Raw genomic sequence first — 19,296 nt, forward strand, 5'->3', positions numbered from 1 at the left:
GCTCATCCCAATTAGTCTTGGCCCTTTAATGGAATTGATTAAATATACATATACCTTCCGCACAAAATGAAAGACCCGTAATTTTTTCAAGATTGAGCAATATTGGCCCCGACACTAGAGGTTGTTGAAATGATAAACATTTACATGCTTGACATGATAGCTGCATCAGAATGTGAATATCTGAGCTCCGACTCTGCCTTGCGATCTAATGAGGATTTTGAAATCCAATGTGAATGATTTACCACAGAATTTTTGAACGACACTAAAAGTTCATATATCCCTAACCACAAACTATTATTGAAAGTTGGTACTTCAATCATGCTTTTGAGAAATATAGACCAAGCATTATGTTTATGCAATGGTACCATGTTAATTGTGGGTGAACTTGGTGAATGTTTTATTGGTGCAACTATTATCACGATAACAAATGCTAATGACAAAGTGCTCATTTTAAGAATGGACTTGATTCCTTCAGATTCCAAATTTCCAATTAAATTCAGAAGAAGACAGTTTCCAAGAGCATGCTTTGCTGTGGCCATAAATAAAAGCCAAGAACAAACAGTATCTCAGGTTGAACTCTTCCTTTCGAGACCCGTCTTCACTCAGGGTCAGTTATATGTAGCTCTCTCTAGAGTACGCTTAAGAAAGGACTTAAACTTTCGTATTATGGATGAGTCGGGAAAACAACATATCAATACTGTAAATATAGTGTTTAAGGAAGTTTTTGGAAATGTTTGATGTATACAACACAATTTCATTTTCTTATTCCATTTTTCTCTTCATATATTATTACACGGTTGACTTATACATGATTGACTTATTTATAATTTAAAAATTACATATATATGAAAACTAATTTATTTATTACAAAATTCCAATGTAAAATTCCGTGCAGCGCACGGGTTATCGCACTAGTATCAGTCCATTTCCCTAGATAAATAAGTCAAAAAAAAAATAATGGTTATGAGTAAACACAAATTAATTTTTCAATTTTGAATATGTAAAAAGAACAAATATTTTATTTATTAGTTTTAAAAAAAAAATTAAATTCGTTAATAAAAAACACTACTGCCAATAATTGTTAAAATTGCACTTCCTAATTTTCAAGTTGCAATCAAGATAACCCATTTTTTCATTGTTCTAAAACCTTTCTCAAGTCTTAGTAGTATATACATATTTACAGGAATCCCGTGATTTCTCATTTTATTCTTTCTCATGATCCACAATATAAAAAAAAATGTAATGCTGAGATTATAATCCATTAAAATTTAAAAGATTTTTCCTAATTATTTAAGATACTGCATCAATCATCTCCTCCTCCATATATTAATATTAATATATATTAGAAAAGAATTAGATAACTTATCTTTTGTTGACACGTGTTTCCTAATTCCAAAACAGATCTTCAAACTGAATTTTAAAATATTTGCCCTAATTATTATCTAAGATTTAAACAAACACGCATAATCACATTCATGATTAATTGATATATCAAATATAATAAACATATTCCCCGTGCAACGCACGAGAAAAAAACACTAGTGACAGTCAATAGAAAGGAAAACTTGGGAGTTGAAATGTCCAGAGTCTAGAGTATGTCATGAGAGGATCAGGCAAGATTCTACTAGAGCTCTTAATTGCTCTCTGTCCTCCTCTTATTAACTTTTTTTAATTTTTAACATTATCAGTTGAAATATTCGTGTAGCAGCTTTACAAAGTGTTTCTCTCCTCCCTAAGGATTTGGTTAGAAGACACTTAAGTGAGTGGCACTCTAGTTCCTACGTACGTTGTTGAAAACTTTGGAGATGGACACTTCTTTTATTGTGGAAGCTGAGGGGTTCTTTGGTGACATCTGGATTCTATGGAACACTTAAACGACAAAGTTGAGGTTATGGCTTCTCATAAACAATTTGTTCATATTAAAATGTCCTCGGTTGGGGGGACGAACCTAGCTTTTTAACTACATTTGTTTATGATTGTCAAAATGCGGCGACGCGCAATGCCCTTTGGTGCAAGCTTGTTGACCTCTCTCGTGGGGTGGTGTTGCCATGGATGGTCCTTGGTGTCTTTAACGCTTAACTCAGTATGTTAGAGAAATTGAAGGGTGCTCCTCCTAACTTGCTCTCCATGAAAAAGTTCAAGGAGTGTTTGATGCGCGTGCTTTGCTAGACTTGTCATTCAAGGACCCTTCTTTCACTTGGGAGTGACCAGGATTTAAGGAGATGATGGACAAGGTAGTGTGTAATAACAAGTGGTGAAAGTCTTTAACAGAGGCTTCTATTTTTCATATGCCTTAGTTGAAATATGATCATAAACCTCATCTTGGTGATTAGACTCAATGTCCTTTCAAGTTCCTTTCTTGCTAACTGACTGACAAAGACTTCTTAAAAGTCTTCGAGGAGGCTTGGTCAAGTGAAGCCTCCTCGACAAATCAATCAAAATGTTCTACGTGCACAACTAAAATATAGCATGAAGACCAAGAGAAAACCATCAAATTATAAGCAAAGGAACATGATTATATATGGGCTAAATCAAATAGAATACATACTGGTGCCAACAAAGAGAGATTAGTTATCCATTGTGATGAATAACTTTATCAACATAGAAAATAAACGACAAAAACCGAAGACTCCGCGATTATCTCGTCGTCGAATCCGGCACCCAAGCCTCCTCTCCAAGTGCTCCTAGCTTTTTCCCTTGCTTCTAAGGTCTGGAAGTGAACAAGATTAATAAAAAATCAAAAAAATATGTTATACATGTGTTCTGCCCTGCTCGAGCAAGTATCTTTCTTCATGGTGGGTTTCCTACACCACCATTGCTCGCTCGAGTGAGATTTAGCTTCGCTTGAGCGAGTTCTTCCGACTTGAACTTGGCTCAAGTGAGTTTTTTTTGGGTGAGCGAGTTTCACACTGAAAAATATTTTCTTCTCTGGTTTTGGCTTGCTCAGTGCTGGCTCGAGCAAAGATCTTCTTTCCTGGAAGCACCATATCTCACTTGAGCAAGCATAGTTCTCGCTTGACCAAAAACCAAACCTTTCAAAGTGGGGTTTCTCCATTTTTGATGCTTCATTTAGGATCTTTTGCCTTCTTCATAATCACCTTTGTACATAAAACATAAGGATTAGAACCAAATTTTACATAAAAACTATACTAAACCTAGATATTTAATAAACTACACAATTGAGGGTTAAAATGATATCACAACAACGACTTGAGCGTGTCTTGACGGGCTGGGTAAAAACAATGTTGATGGTTCAGTTTTTTTTTAGAAAGCAAAAATATTAATAGATGGAATGATCGACTGTACTAACAAGACTCAAACAAAGTGAGTATAATAAACACATACCCTGCACAAAGATATAACTTTAAAAATCCAGGACCTAATAAACACCTACCCTGCACAAATTGTAGGAAAAACCCTAAGTGACATCGACAAGGTCTAAACCTGGATCAAGCACCAAACGACCAAAGAGAAGGAACATCCGTCATGGACCGAGATATGGCAAAGAAAAGCCACATAACCCAACAAAAGCATGACCCATCTCGCTATTAGAGGGGACACAAAACAGCACAGGACATCAAGTGGAAAGAAAAAGCTGCCACAAGATTGGGCGCGCTGCTGACAACCCCAATCAGCACAAGATTGTCCCATAACCTTCACTGACGACCTCGGGCAGCACTTCGTAAGCCCACAACAAAAGCGCCCAAACCAGATCCGTGACAAAACGACGACATCGACACACCGAAAGCACCATTCTTGCGTCCAAAACTCTACCTTGCAACACCTCACGAACATAGTTGGAAGAAGTACTAGATCTGCCACCGACACCAAATTTGCATAAAGGTGGAGGAGGAGAAACAACAATTAGCACTCCGCAGGCACCAGATCCGAAATAAAAGCCAGAACGCATGAAGCATCATATCTAGAGCAACAAGAATGGACGCGTCAAGAAAGAGATGAGATCGCAGACCAACAAAATCGGGAAGACCGCCGCCACGCTCCAAATACGAGCCTCCTAGATCTACGCCACATGCTCAGAGAACCACATGCCAGCCACCGCCGGACCTGAGGGAGAAACAGAGGCTGCATGCGCGTGAAGCTAGATCTGGACGAATCACAACTCCAACGAAGCCTGTGACGACCAAACTCACACCCTACCTAAACTATAAAATAAGAATACCTTCAGAAAAACAGCACTTTTATTGATGAACCTTGAAAAATACAAGACTTTTGGGTCAGAATTCATCGTTGTCCAATTGATAGTCTGAGAACGTCTCTAGGAAAGTTAGCCGCGCTAAGCGTCATTAAAAGCAATTCCTTTCCTTAGACAAGACATCCCAGAGTCTCGCATGGATTCCTCTGAATCTTTCCCGATTATTTTGACAAACTTAATTACAAAAACCCACTGCTTTCACCCTTATTTTACAGTCTGATAGAGTACGAGTCCAGTCGCACACGTCTTCTTCCATCAGCTGGTCTTTATTCTACTCGAACACTCTCGTATATTCACAACTATTTACAGCTCTTCCTGCCTCGGTCACTTTTTCATTCTAGTTCTTTCTCCTCGGTCTCCGTCCCTAAGTTATTCAATTAGAACAACCAACCAAAACAAGAGGGGTGAGAAGCAATCCAACACACTCGAGCAAGAGGAATAGTGTAAAATAAATAAGCAAGTAAATCAAGTGAAAAGTAATAGCATAATCAATAAATCATTAAAAATCTGATTAGAAATAGTTTCGGTCTCTAGACGAGGATGTGGGCCCAACATTCTCCAGGAAAGTCACCGAGAAGCCGCTCGGTTGGGACGATCATCAGGGGGCCTGCAGTGTGATTAGGCTCCGGATGGGACAAACCTCATCTTCCACCTGTTGGTAGGTCCCACCTAAGCACACCCCAAGGACCGCAACCATAAAGGTATCCCTTAGATCTCACAACGTTACCCAATGGCACAGCCTGGCCTTGACTGTCCAGTTGGGGCCACTGACCTTTCCTGCTCATAGAGTACCTGCAAGCCACTAGAAATCTCGTGGAAATATTCTGAGAATTGATCAAATAATAATTTCTTTAAAAATCGGGATGCCTCGTAAAAAAAAATGTTTAAGAAAAGATTCGGAGGCTCCTATCGAATTAATTCCCAGAAATAAATCCTGTTTACAATAAATATTTCAATAAAACAAAAAGGGACCCAAGGGAGGTCCAACACCTATTTATTTACACTACACTCCCTCATGAGTTGAGCATTCTCCCCCCCCCCCTACCTTTCTTCGGAAAAATCCTCCAATTGATAATTATCTGCAATATTAATATCGTAAGGTATTTTAGTCAATTTTTTCCACCTTAAAGTTATAAAATTCCATGTTATTCTTCTTAATTTCAATATTCGTTTTTATTAAATAATTAGGCGGCAAGGCCGACCATCGTTATATAATTTTAAATAAGGCGGCATAGCCGACCATATATTTTTGATAAGGCGGCAGAGCCGACCATTAGTTGATAAGGCAGCAGTGCCGGCCTTTATGTGTGTGGCGGCAGAGCCAGCCAATTAAATAAGAAAATAATTATAAAATTAACTATTTTAGCTTAAACTTAAAAATTTCATAACTTTTGTTCTAGACCTCTAAAATTCATTTGTTTCTTTCTAAATGTTCATTTTAATCCCATGAATCATAATCAACTCTTACTTTGCATTGAATCATTAAGAATAGTGAGTTATAAGGCCGGGAAGTTGCATACCTTCTCGTCTCTTGAAACCCTATCAAACCAAGTTAATTTTCCGAACCGAATATGTATATGGAACCTATGGAAGACAAGGATTTGAACTATGCAAGAAAATCCAAGTTCTGAACAGTTTTTCCGGTGAGCTCGCCGGAGAAGGTGGTGGTTGGCGGCGGAGCTCCGGCGGGAGGGTGGAGTTAAGGGTGGAAACCGGTTGGAAAAGCTTGCTCTCACTCCCAGGAACTCAATGGTATAGGTGGGTAGCTGAGAAGGTCTCTGGTTTGGCCAAAACGATGAACACCGTGAAGCTTTTCCGGTCAACAATGGCAGAATGAAATCTAGACCTCCAAACTTCAAAATTCTTGCACGAATAGCTTCCTGGTGAAATTCTAAGCAAAATAGACTCTTGGTTTGACAAAATTGATGGAGATTTGAGGGAGAACCGAGAGCTCAAAGTTTCGGAATTTCTTGAGCTCGGTTGGGTGTTTTGTGGTGGTTGTTGGGCGGATAAGAGGTTAGGGAAGGCTTTAGGAGGCTGAGGGGAAGGTTTAGCAAGTATTTGGAGGCTTGGGTTGCTCTAATTTGAGCTGGTTTGAACTTGAACTCGGTGGTGGTATTTATAGACAAAACCAGGGACCTGAATTTGAATTAAAACTATTTCTGATGTCACAGTGAGGTCCCTATAGAATAGGTCGGTTATTAACTTTGGTCCTTCAGAGTTAAATCAGTTTGCAGTTTAGTCCTTCCTGAAATAATTTTTTATTCTCATCCTTATCCTTTGAATTCTCTAGAACTTGATTTCATCCTTATCCTTATCTTGACTTTTATTTTTATTATAATATAATAATTGCATTAATAATAATACTAATTAAAATACTCCTATTATTTCTAGTTGAGGGAAAAATTTAGGTCGTTACAAAGCCAGCTCCGAACAAGCCATGACCCCAGCAAAAAACCGGCAACGAAGAGACAGAGAACCGGGTGAAGAGCATTGGAAAAGGGAAGGAGAAAAATGAAGTGACCTAAGCACGAATCCGGCAACAAGAAGGAGGCTAGGAAGAGGAAACAAAGGGGAGAAAGTGAAAGGGGATAATCGAAGGGGTTGTCGCTGCGCCAAGAGGGTGGCGCGACAACCGCCCAAGTAGGAAAAATGTTGACAAAGGGTTTAGGGAGAAAGTTTTAGAGAGGAGAGAATATTTCCTAATCTCGCAACTAATTGCGGCGGCATATGGCGAGGGACTGGACGGGTCAATAGATCATGAGCTTTTGCAGGAATCTAGGCATCTTTGGTTCTACCAATGCATTTTTAGCTGAGTTATTGGTGGTATCGTCGGCGGTTGATATGGTTATGAGTACTATGAATATGGCATCGTTATTGAGAGTGACTCTATAGAGGTTATTCAGTTGGTTTTCTACGACGCCAATGATAGCCACTTGTATTCTGATTTGTTGCAGTCAAATATTGTTCGTAACTGCGAGGAGATTATTTAGCCTATGTTGGGTATAGGTTTTCTAATACTCATTTTCTCAATTCTCTCATGGGAGAATGCCCTAAATTGCTTAGTCTTGATTTGGAGGTTACCCCTCCTTCTTTCGGTTATTAGGTAGCCTTATTTTAATTTATTGAAACTCCAAAGAGGGTATAATGATTTTAAAGGAAGATTAAGAAGTGTTACCAAAAAAAAAATTAAGAAGAGAGTTACCAAAGGAGTTGAAGAGACACTCTCACAAAACAAGAATTTAAATTTTTTTTGTTGATTTGGTAGTATTACAGTGATGAAAAAATTTTGATGTGGCATTTTATAGGGAACCAAGACTTCACAAGATGAAATTCTTTGTGGTGAAATCAAAACATTACTTAAGAAGAATAGGATATGAAAGTATGAAACTATTTTTGCTCTTACCAATTGATGCATTTTTTTTACTTTTTTTTTTTAATTTATCTTGTACGATTAATTGCAGAGATTTGTGGAACCCAAATAACAGCGACAGAGTAAGCATAGATGGTTAGGTTAATGATAATTTTCAAACTTAGAGTAAATAATTCAAATATGCAATCCGGTTGAATGCGGGTATATATTATCGTAACAATTAAGGAGGCTAAAATGTCACTAGAAACACCAAACCTCCACTTTTGTCTATTACTATCATTTTTGGATAAACAAGTGGAGGCAGAGGAAATTGTCCAAAAAAAGTGGAGGAAGAGGATGAACACCTAGGCCCTCTCTACATGCACTTCATCTGATAATGTTGTTAGACAAACATTTTAACCGCATGCATCTTTTGATAAGATCAACGAGCACAATCCTCATATATAGCAAATCGCAAAAAGAAACAGACAAAACAAACATGTTAAAACACCATCTTTTATAAGATTAAAATATATTATGCTAGAGGGAAGAAAACAAAAGATCAATTTGGATATGTTATATATATTGACATGTGTGTGAACAGAAGGGGTAAATAGCCAACTTGGTCCCTGAATGTGTCAACCGCCTTCAACTTGGTCCCTAAACTTTTAAAATGCCTCCCGTAATCCCTGAATGTGGCAAAATGCATTCAAGTTAGTCCCTGACGTTAAAAAACTTAACAGACGTTTACGGAGAGGCTGACTTGTCATGTTAATTTTCCACTTAGAAATTCCACGTAAGAAAAGTGATTCGACCAAAACATTAAATCTTCAATTCAGTCCCTATAGTTTTAAAAAAATTCTTTCTCTCCCCATCTTCCTCTACCTCTCCCCACCACCATCACCCTCTCTTCCTCCCACCTTCCTCCCCAACCGTCCACCCACCCCACCACCACCATTCTAAAATCCCAACTGAAAAACCATAAGCCAAGAAACCCCAAATTTTCAAAGATGTTAAAGGAAAAAAAAAAGGAGATGTGTATTGTCTTTAAATCAAAGTATCAAACCACCACCGATCTCCACTTCTCAAACCTTCGATGACACATGTTCTATCCCCAACACCACCCACTTACTCTTTATTCTCAAGATTTGATTTTTATGTAACCCTTTATACCTCTTTCCATTTTCTGGATCTGGGTTCCTTTATCTCGCTCCACAATTGAATCTTTCAATCTGACCATTTAGTTTTGTCAGTCAGCAACGAAGCAACGTTCTCAGACGGAAATTCTCTTCAATCTCTGAAAGCAAACCCACCCTGATTCCCTCATCCTCTGTCTCTCTTTCAATCTGGCAATTGATTTGTGTTCTCGGTTAATCTGTGATTTCTTCTCCATTTCTATTTTATTTCATGTCTTGTAAATGTACCTACTTTTTTTCCCTTCCTCTTTCTGGGTATTTTAGGGTAGGTTTTCATTTGAAATAGCTAATTTTGGCTGCTGAACTTCAATTTTTATTTGTGGTTCACTGGATTTTGTTTGACGGATGAAGCTTCATTGTTATGGAATTTGGAATATGAATTTGAAATTTTGAATACATTTGGTACTGTTGATGCAGGATGTTAGGAATTTAGAAGAGTTTAAGGTGAATTACAAGGAGGTGAAGGACTTACATTATCACATTTTTAGTTCAATTTGTTGGGACCGGTGCGAGACGAGGAACATAAAGGAGGCAAAGATTTAACGTGGTTCGGCCTGAATGCCTACGTCCACGGAGGAGGAACATTGTATTCTCATTAATACAAACATTACAATCACTCAACTCTCTATCTCTGGCCTCACACACACTCAGAGCTCTCATACAATTGCTCTTCCAACCTCACCACACTCTGGTGCCCAGAGGCACCCTCTGGTGCTCTCTCGCTGGCACACTCTGGTGCACTACACTTGCACTTGCACTTGCACACTTTTCTTCTTCATGATCAGCACCTCCATTTATAAGGCTTCATGAGCAGCAAGGTCCAAAGGGTTGGTGGTAGTTGCTCTTCATTCAAAGGTCACCCACCCACCTTGACTTTAAAGGGTGGTTCTCCTTAAGTGATGCTGAATTCTTGACTTTGGTGGCATGGACGGTGGCCACCATTGTTGACAATCTCAATGGTTGTGTGAACTGATTTGGCCTCCATGATTTACTGCCTTGGTTGGAAGGGATATTTTCCAACACAATTGATTAGAAAATGTGCAGTATTGGTGCCCAAATTTGTGGAAATGATTCTGGAAGAGGGTTAAATTTTAGGGTTTAGAGTGGTGGTGGTGGAGTAGGTGGACGGTTGGGGAGGAAGGTGGGAGGAAAAGAGGGTGATGGTGGTGGGGGAGAAAGAATTTTTTTTTGAACTATAGGGACTAAATTGAAGACTTTAAAACTTTCTCAACATTCAAATGCCACATAAGCTTCAGCCTTAACAAAAAAAAAAATCCACGTCAGCATTCTGTTAACGTCCGTCTACTTTTTTTAACCCGGGGACTAGTGTGAATGACTTTTGCCACATTCAAGGACTACGAGAGGCATTTTAGAAGTTCAGGGACGAAGTTGAAGGCGGTTGACACATTCATGGACCAAGTTGGCTATTTACCCGAACAGAAGGTTGGATAGGTAGAGACGGAAATAACAAGGAAGCTATGTAGAAGGTGGATCATTCCAAATAGCAATAATAGGATAAGCAGTGTTGGTCAAAACCATTGGCTTCTCCTCACCACGAGCGCCCACAGGCCTCTCTTTTCTTTACCTCCTTTATCAAATCAATAAATAGTTAAATACAAGTATACAACTTACACCGTTACACGTTCTAATAGCCACCCAGCTATCTTTGAAGCCCACACTTCACGGGAAAAAATTGATCTCAAATGTTAGGCTAAACTCTAAAGGTTCACTTAAATTTATTTAAAGGAGTAAAGTTAACAAAAAGAAATGATCTGATTTGTTTAACTCGTTTACGATTCTTTCTTGCATCAAATATGAAATATCTTGGTTAAATATTATCAATTTACTATAAATAACTAAATAAGTAAGGCTAAGAATGTAGTATCTGACTCAGTTACATGTCATGCAAGTGATGCAAGGAGTGTGAACTAAAAAACACAAGTTTTGTGCTATATTCTCTGCTCCAAAACCAGGGTACGTAACTCCCACAAAACCGGGCCATGCATTTCAGCATCGAGAGGGGAAGGTGGGTGGGTCCCTCACCAACAATGTCTTCAATTCAACAAAACCACAAACTGCCATTTTCCTGGAAACAAAAAAAACAACTGCGCACTCTGTTCCAAATTAAACCACGTCTCTCTCTCTTTCCCCATTATATAATCTAACACTCCACCTTACTCTTCCTACTTCATCTTCATCTTCATTTGAATAACTCTCTTTCATGCATGTGTTCTTCTCCATTTAACAAAAGGATTCAAACCATGCGATTGAGTTGCAATGGTTGTCGTGTCCTCCGCAAAGGGTGCAGCCCCGATTGCCCCATTCGGCCCTGCCTCAACTGGATTGATTCCCCTGCTTCCCAGGCCAACGCCACCTTCTTCCTTGCCAAGTTCTATGGCCGTGCCGGCCTCCTCAACCTTCTCACTGCGGCGCCCCAACAACTCCAACCATGTAATTTCTCTTCCATTAAATTCAAGTTGGCAAAATTGATTTTAGATTACTTTCATTTTGTTTTGTACCATTGATTGAAATTATGACCTCAAAAAAAATTTATGACACAACCGGCTCATTTAACATGCTAGTTAAGCGGTTCAGCCCACAAATCAAGTTTTTTTAGATTTGGAGTTTGAACTTGAACTTAAAAATGCATAAAATGAACGGTGTAATATTTTTTATGATCTTTAATAGATTTGGCAAATGCACAACGTGTTAGTATAAGTCTCTTAGATTGTTAATTTAAGTCTACTCTTAATAAGAATTGTAAAAATGTTTCATGACATGTGACAATGATAAGACTCTTGCTTGTGTGTTAATACCAACTTTTATAGGCATTTTGTTATAATTATTTTTTATAACATTTTTCAAACTCTTGCTTGTGTGTTAATACCAACTTTTATAGGCATTTTGTTATAATTATTTTTTATAACATTTTTCAATCCAATTCCATATTTTTCCAGTTTTTTATTTATTTATTCCACCAAACCTGCAAGCCAACCCGCAACACGCTGACAAATTGGTTTCATTTTTTTTTGGCTCATCAAAATATAAGATGGTATGGCTCAACATACCCTCTTAAACGCACAATTTTGTTAATCTATCTATCACTTTACATCATATATGACACTCATTATCGATCTTTCTTCTCTATTTCTCTTAGGTATATATGCCCTTTGTTTTATAACAGTGTTTCTGTTTAGACCTTTTTATTGATCTATGAAACATTTTTTTAAAAAGAATAATAATTATGACCATAGTTTTATCTCTTTGTTTCTTTCAGCTGTTTTCAAATCTTTGCTCTACGAAGCTTGTGGTCGGATCGTGAACCCAATTTTTGGCTCAACCGGATTGCTCTCGACTGGGAGTTGGCACTTGTGCGAAGCTGCCGTCAATGCTGTTCTCATCGGTACACCAATTCAACAGGCTCTTTCCGACTCCTCATGTGACAACTCTACTAACCTGCAGCTCCAAGCATGCGATATACGCCACATAGCAAAGAGTGGGCGATCATGCGACCTTGACCAGCTTCAAGGAGTGAAGACTCGCACCAGTCAGTTCAAGCGCCGAGCCAAGAAACCAAATTCGGGATTGGAGAAGGGTGTGGTTGAGTTGGTGGCGGGTTGTTCTGGAAAAAATTTAGAAGGCTCAGTGAGTCGTGACTCGGAGTCTGGGGTGAGTGAGCATAGAAGCATTGGTGGGGAAGCTGATAGCAGATCATTTGAGTGTGTGGAGCCAGCTCGAGTTGATGATCAACAACTAGAGCTGGAGTTGACTTTAGGGTGGGGTTCAACGAAAATAAGTAGAGATGCTAGTTTAGTTTAGGTGGTGAAATGTGATTTTTTTTTTGTTTCACGCCTGTTACTTATTATAGAGTTTTGAAATTTTCATCAGGTGTAAATTATAAATATGATTTATAACACAATTTATATCATATTTGATCAAGAGCTTTGATTGTTAATGAGTAATGAAATGACCGAGACATCATCAAGTTGAAGATCATGGCTATCTTGCAATATTGATTTACAAGCTTGTGACATTCAAGCTTTTCCACTTTGTTAGAAGTATGCGTAGATAATTCTTATAAATAGTAGAGTGTTGGTGATTTTAGAATCATCAATGTATTTTAGTAGTAATGTGATCTACTATAGGCTGATGCAATTACGCGTTAGGCTCGGAATCGAGTCAGGTTAGTGCGGAGTGCACGCTCGGTGAGCCAACGCATAATTGACTGCGAATACGAACCGGGGTCCAAGGGGCGGAGCCCCTGGCTGGGGTCCGGCTGAAATTGTTTGAAAAATTATGACTTATTTTCGAACAGTTGTGATCATTCGTGCAGCCTCTTATATAAGGTTACTTGCAGCCTAAGGAATTTATACAGAAAACCAGAAACAGAATATCTCTACTTTTCGTTATCTGTTCTCTTGTGCCAAGAAACAGATTGATTGTCAAGTATTATCCCAACAAAGATTTCGTGAACCCAGGCAATTATAGGGTCGAAATAATTTGTTCGGAAAGTGGACGCTCACGATTCTTGACTTTATCCAGGATTATCACAACCAGATTTCTAACAAACGAACAAATTATTTTTCTGATAATCATGGCTGGAGAAGGCGCTGTCAAGGAGATGACTACCAAGTTCGGGAAATTGGACAAGTTTCAAGGACAAGACTTCAGGCGTTGGCAGAGGAAGATGCACTTCTTGTTGACAACATTGAAGGTGGTATACGTCCTGTCTACACCGATTCCTGAACTTCTGGAGGAAGAAACTGTTGAAAATATAAGAAGCAGATCAAAGTGGGAGAATGACGACTACATATGCAGAGGACACATTCTTAACGGTATGTCTGATCCTTTATTTGATATTTATCAAAATGTGGAATCTGCAAAGGAATTGTGGGATTGTCTTGAAGCCAAGTACATGGCAGAAGACTCATCCAGTAAGAAGTTCTTGGTGACTGATTTCAACAATTACAAAATGGTTGAATCAAGGTCTGTCATGGAACAATACAATGAACTTCTACGAATTCTTGGACAATTCACACTGCACGGATTGAAGATGGATGAAACAATATCTGTCTCAAGTATCATAGACAAGTTGCCCCCTTCATGGAAGGATTTCAAACACAATTTGAAGCATGGAAAAGACGACCTGTCTTTGGTCCAACTTGGAAGTCACTTGCGCATAGAAGAATCTCTAAGAGCGCAGGAGAGTGACAAGGGAAAAGGAAAAGAAGTTGATGGTCCCTCGGTTAATATGATCGAGGAGGGTAGTAAGAACAATAACAACAAAAACAAAGGAAAGAAGCGTGCTTTCAAGAACAACAAAGGAAGTTTCGGTTCTAACAAGAAACCGAAACTAAAATGCTAGAAGTGTGGTAAGACATGCCACTTCAAGAGGGATTGCCGTTCTGGAAAGAAGCATGATAACGCGAATGCAAGTGGTTCGGGAAAGGGGTCTAAGGACCAATCCCAAGAACAAGGTCAGAAATCAATTCATAACTTGAATATTTTGATTAAACATTTAGTTTCATTAATTTCTGAAGCATTTTATGTGCAGGATGATGCTATTGCGTGGTGGATTGATTCTGGCGCCACAACACATGTATGCAAGGATCGTTTCTGGTTCAAGACTTTTGTTCCAGTGGAAGATGGATCTGTCCTCTACATGGGAGATCATCACTTTGATCCTGTTGAAGGCAAAGGAAGCGTGGTGTTAGAATTCAGTTCTGGAAAAACTATTACTTTGTTTAATGTTTTGTATGTTCCTAAATTACGTAAGAACTTAGTTTCTGGTCCTGTATTGAATAAGCTTGGATACAAGCAAGTGTATGAATCCGATAAATATGTTTTATCGAAGTCTGGTGTGTTTGTAGGATTTGGATATTATAATAATGGAATGTTTATGATGAATTTGAACGGTGTTCCTAAAGATTCTGGTTCTATATTTATGTCTTCTTTGAATGTTACCAATTCATCTTTATGGCATGCTCGTCTAGGACATGTACATTATAAAAGAATGCTTGAAATGTCTAAAGATGATTTAATCCCTGTTTTTGATGGAAATGTAGAAAAGTGTAAAACTTGCATGTTAACAAAGATTACTAGGCAACCTTTTAAAAGCATAACAAGAAAATCTGTCATACTTGAATTGATACATAGTGATTTATGTGATTTGCATGCTACTCCATCATTAGGACATAAAAAGTATCTTGTCACTTTCATAGATGATGCATCTAGATTCTGTTATGTTTATTTGTTGCATTCTAAAGATGAAGCCTTAGATAAATTTAGAGTTTATAAAACTGAAGTTGAATTGCAACAGAATGGGATGATTAAAACATTACGTACGGAGGTGGTGAATATTATGATCCTGAATTCTTCCAATCCGTAGGAATCATTCATGAGACTACGGCACCTTATACACCTCAACAAAATGGTGTGGCTGAAAGGAAGAATAGAGTTCTTAAAGAAATGGTGAACGCCATGTTATCCTATTCTGGTTTGAGTGAAGGGTTTTGGGGAGAAGCCATGTTAACGGCTTGCTATTTGTTAAATAGGGTTCCTAATAAAAGGAACAAGACTACCCCATATGAACTTTGGTATAAGAAATGACCCAATTTGACATTTCTACGTGTTTGGGGTTGCAGGGCCGTGGTTAGACTCCCGGACCCTAAAAGGAAAACATTGGGTGAAAAGGGTGTAGCTTGCATCTTTGTTGGATATGCTGAGCATTCCAAGGCTTACAGGTTTTATGTTATAGAACCTAATGACTCGATTTCTATTAACACAATTATAGAATCGAGAGATGCCATATTTGATGAGAATTGTTTCTCTTCTATACCTAGACCAAAGGACCTTATATCTAAGTCGGATGAACCTATAAAGGATGATCATTCAACTGATGTACCAAGTGAGACACTCGAACCTCGGAAAAGCAAAAGAGTTAGAAAACCTAAATCTTATGGTTCTGATTTTCAATTATATTTAGTTGAGGGATCAAAGGATCAGATTGATAATCAATACTATTATTGCTATAGTATAGAGGAGGATCCAAGAACGTATGATGAAGCTGTGAAATCTCGAGATTCTGCTTTTTGGAAAGAAGCAATTGATGAAGAGATGAGTTCTATCATGGAAAATAATACTTGGGCATTATCTCATTTACCACCAGGTTGTAAACCATTGGGTTGCAAATGGATCTTCAAAAAGAAGATGAAAGTCGATGGTACAATTGACAAGTTTAAGGCTAGATTGGTAATCCAAGGCTTTAGACAGAAGGAAGGGATTGATTACTTTGATACCTATGCTCCAGTTGCTCGTATCACTACTATTAGATTGTTGATTGCTTTAGCGGCTATTCACAATCTAGTGATCCATCAAATGGATGTCAAAACAGCATTCCTGAATGGTGATTTGGAAGAAGAAGTGTATATGAAGCAACCTGAAGGATTTGTAATGCCTGGTAATGAGCATAAGGTGTGGAAGCTAGTTAAGTCGTTGTATGGGCTGAAACAAGCTCCGAAGCAATGGCATCAAAAATTTGATGAGGTTGTTTTGTCTAGTGGTTTTATTCTAAACCAAGCTGACAAATGTGTATATAGCAAATTTGATACATCCGGTAAAGGAGTTATTATTTGTCTATATGTGGATGACATGTTGATCTTTGGCACGAACCAAAATCAAGTTGATAAAACAAAGAATTTTTTGTCATCAAAGTTCTCCATGAAGGATATGGGAGAAGCGGACGTTATTCTTGGTATTAAGATTAAACGGGAGAATAAGGGGATTGTAATTACGCAATCTCATTACATTGAGAAAATACTCAAGAAGTTTAATCATGAAAGTTGTTCTCCGGTTAGTACTCCCATGGATCCGAGTGAAAAACTTATGCCAAATACAGGTAAATCTGTAGATCAGCTTGAATATTCAAGAGCTATAGGCTCTTTGATGTATTCTATGATTAGTACTAGACCGGATATTGCTTTTGCGGTTGGAAAGTTGAGAAGATTTACTAGTAATCCTAGTAGACATCATTGGCATGCGATAACTAGGGTATTCAAGTACTTGAAGGGTACTATGAATTATGGATTGTCATATGTGGGATTTCCTTCGGTATTAGAGGGTTATTCGGATGCTAGTTGGATAAATAATGTTGAAGACTCATCCTCTACAAGTGGTTGGGTGTTCTTGCTTGGGGGAGGTGCCATCTCGTGGGCTTCCAAGAAGCAAACATGTATAACTAGTTCTACAATGGAATCAGAGTTTGTAGCGTTAGCTGCTGCTGGTAAAGAAGCGGAATGGCTAAGAAACTTGGTATATGAGATTCCATTATGGCCTAAACCGATATCACCAATTTCTATCCGTTGTGATAGTGCTGCCACATTGGCCAAGGCTTATAGTCAAGTGTACAATGGAAAGTCTAGACACTTGGGTGTTAGACATAGTATGATTAGGGAATTAATCTTGAATGGGGTGATATCCATTGAGTTTGTTCGGTCGCAACAAAACTTAGCTGACCACTTGACGAAGGGGTTAGCTAGAGACTTAGTGAAGAAGTCGGTAATTGGAATGGGATTAAAGTCCATTTAAATCTACTAGCTATGTTATACCCAATTCCCTTCTAATACAACGTTAGAAGCTGAATTCAATGTGGAGAGATCATAGTTAGAGATTGGAGCACTTGTGTTTATCTTCCCAAGGTATGTGCTCAGACCTGCAAGTGATGGCTAGGTTGAAGTATATCTTCTTAATGGTTCTTTTGGAAAATTGTAAATGCAGGTGCAAGATTAAAAGGATCACCTATGTAAGCATGAAGTTTTGCCGCTTTAAGAAGCTTGGACTTGTCTTCCTATATGCTTATTAATGGATAAGGACACATGGCTTGTAAAGTGTCAAGTATGAATAGTAGAGTGTTGTAGAAACATATGTGTACAATATCTTTAGATATTCAAATGGGTTGACGGGTTCAATCTTTAAAGACACCCCGATTCTCGAGTATTTGGAATGTGTATTTGTACTAAAGTGGAAATTCAATCGCAAGATATTTTCATTTATGCATTTGTTTGATCGTTATATCTGTGTGTTATAAATTTGTATATATTTTCTTATACAAATTGAGTAGATCAAGGATTACACTAAAATGGGGGGGATTTGTTGGTGATTTTAGAATCATCAATGTATTTTAGTAGTAATGTGATCTACTATAGGCTGATGCAATTACGCGTTAGGCTCGGAATCGAGTCAGGTTAGTGCGGAGTGCACGCTCGGTGAGCCAACGCATAATTGACTGCGAATACGAACCGGGGTCCAAGAGGCGGAGCCCCTGGCTGGGGTCCCGCTGTTTGAACGGTTGTGACCCTAGTTTGAAATTGTTTGAAAAATTGTGACTTATTTTCGAACAGTTGTGATCATTCGTGCAGCCTCTTATATAAGGTTACTTGCAGCCTAAGGAATTTATATAGAAAACCAGAAACAGAATATCTCTACTTTTCGTTATTTGTTCTCTTGTGCCAAGAAACAGATTGATTGTCAAGTATTATCCCAACAAAGATTTCGTGAACCCAAGCAATTATAGGGTCGAAATAATTTGTTCGGAAAGTGGACGCTCACGATTCTTGACTTTATCCAGGATTATCACAACCAGATTTCTAACATAGAGCAATTCTAACCATGAAACTAACTTAACATTAGAGTTAGACTTAATCCAAATTCTAAGACAGTTCAATATAAATCACTTACACGGCAACTCGGCAAGTCACCCTAAATTTCAATTTTGTTTTTTGGGGTTATGCATATCTTAACTCATAAATGGAAAAGTAAGATTCAAAATGTACGGATATTGAGTTGAACTGAAATTTTAACACACATTTCACCAAAATATCCTGACTCTCCCCCAACAAGTAGTATCAGAGCCGATGGTTGGTGTAGCCATGGTTACGGCTCCTTGTGTCGAAAGTCTTCCTAGCAGTGTAGCTAGGCTGCGGGTTCCGTTGACGCGGTGAAGCGAACGGCGGTGCAAGAGTGGATAAGCTTTCGCGGAGGGGGGACCATGATAATGTGGAGGTGACTCGCACTTGAGGGGGAGATTGTTGAGAATTCAAGTGCGGAGTTGGAGTCCCACATTGGTTAAATTTGGGTGAGAATAAGACTTTATAAGAGATGTGACCCATAAACCTAATGCCTTAAGGTTTTGGGTTAAGATGTGGCGTTGATATCTCTTGGTGTCTTGCTCCTCGGCCCATGGGCTCCCCTGTCTCCCCCAACAACGAGATCATCGTTCCTCCTACGATATTTAGTATGGTTAATAGTGTAATGACCATGATCTCTTGTGTTTCAATGTTTGGTGCAATAGAATTAAGGCAAGAATGAAAGACACCAATTATATAAACACCTGACATAAAAATTGAAATGGTAGCAATCAAATGGGATGATAATTATGACATGGTAGAAATTTGAGATAAGCAAGTGAAATATTTTTTTTTTTTGAAAGCAAGCAAACTATTCCTTTTATTTGAGGAAATGACATAAGAAAGAAAATG

General features: G+C 38.4%; 2 protein-coding genes and 2 long non-coding RNA genes across 5 annotated transcripts; 2 read left to right on the top strand and 2 right to left on the bottom strand.

Annotated features, from left to right (window-relative positions):
- Nucleotides 1-2,501: 2,501 nt before the first annotated feature.
- On the bottom strand, nt 2,502-6,547 carry LOC130738898 (uncharacterized). Of its 2 annotated transcripts, none has more exons than XR_009019681.1 (3): nt 5,734-6,547; nt 3,445-4,577; nt 2,502-3,098 (listed from the first exon to the last, which is right to left on the bottom strand). It is a non-coding gene; the product is annotated as an uncharacterized LOC130738898 (long non-coding RNA). The 2 variants fall into 2 exon arrangements; XR_009019680.1 differs by having other exon boundaries at nt 3,395-4,577.
- A 1,218-nt stretch (nt 6,548-7,765) lies between these two features.
- Nucleotides 7,766-9,528, bottom strand: LOC130738899 (uncharacterized). Its single transcript, XR_009019682.1, has 2 exons — nt 9,234-9,528; nt 7,766-8,254 (listed from the first exon to the last, which is right to left on the bottom strand). It is a non-coding gene; the product is annotated as an uncharacterized LOC130738899 (long non-coding RNA).
- A 1,405-nt stretch (nt 9,529-10,933) lies between these two features.
- On the top strand, nt 10,934-12,759 carry LOC130735564 (LOB domain-containing protein 40-like). Its single transcript, XM_057587504.1, has 2 exons — nt 10,934-11,212; nt 12,039-12,759. The coding sequence occupies exons 1-2, from the start codon at nt 10,987-10,989 to the stop codon at nt 12,578-12,580; spliced, it is 768 nt and encodes a 255-aa protein (XP_057443487.1). The 5' UTR covers nt 10,934-10,986; the 3' UTR covers nt 12,581-12,759.
- Nucleotides 12,760-13,355: 596 nt separating this feature from the next.
- LOC130736861 (uncharacterized) lies at nt 13,356-14,126 on the top strand. Its single transcript, XM_057588637.1, has one exon. The coding sequence runs from the start codon at nt 13,356-13,358 to the stop codon at nt 14,124-14,126; it is 771 nt and encodes a 256-aa protein (XP_057444620.1).
- The last annotated feature ends 5,170 nt before the right edge of the window (nt 14,127-19,296 follow it).

The sequence above is a fragment of the Lotus japonicus genome, chromosome 2 (genome assembly GCF_012489685.1).
Source record: "Lotus japonicus ecotype B-129 chromosome 2, LjGifu_v1.2".
In the NCBI taxonomy this organism is placed as follows: domain Eukaryota; kingdom Viridiplantae; phylum Streptophyta; class Magnoliopsida; order Fabales; family Fabaceae; genus Lotus; species Lotus japonicus.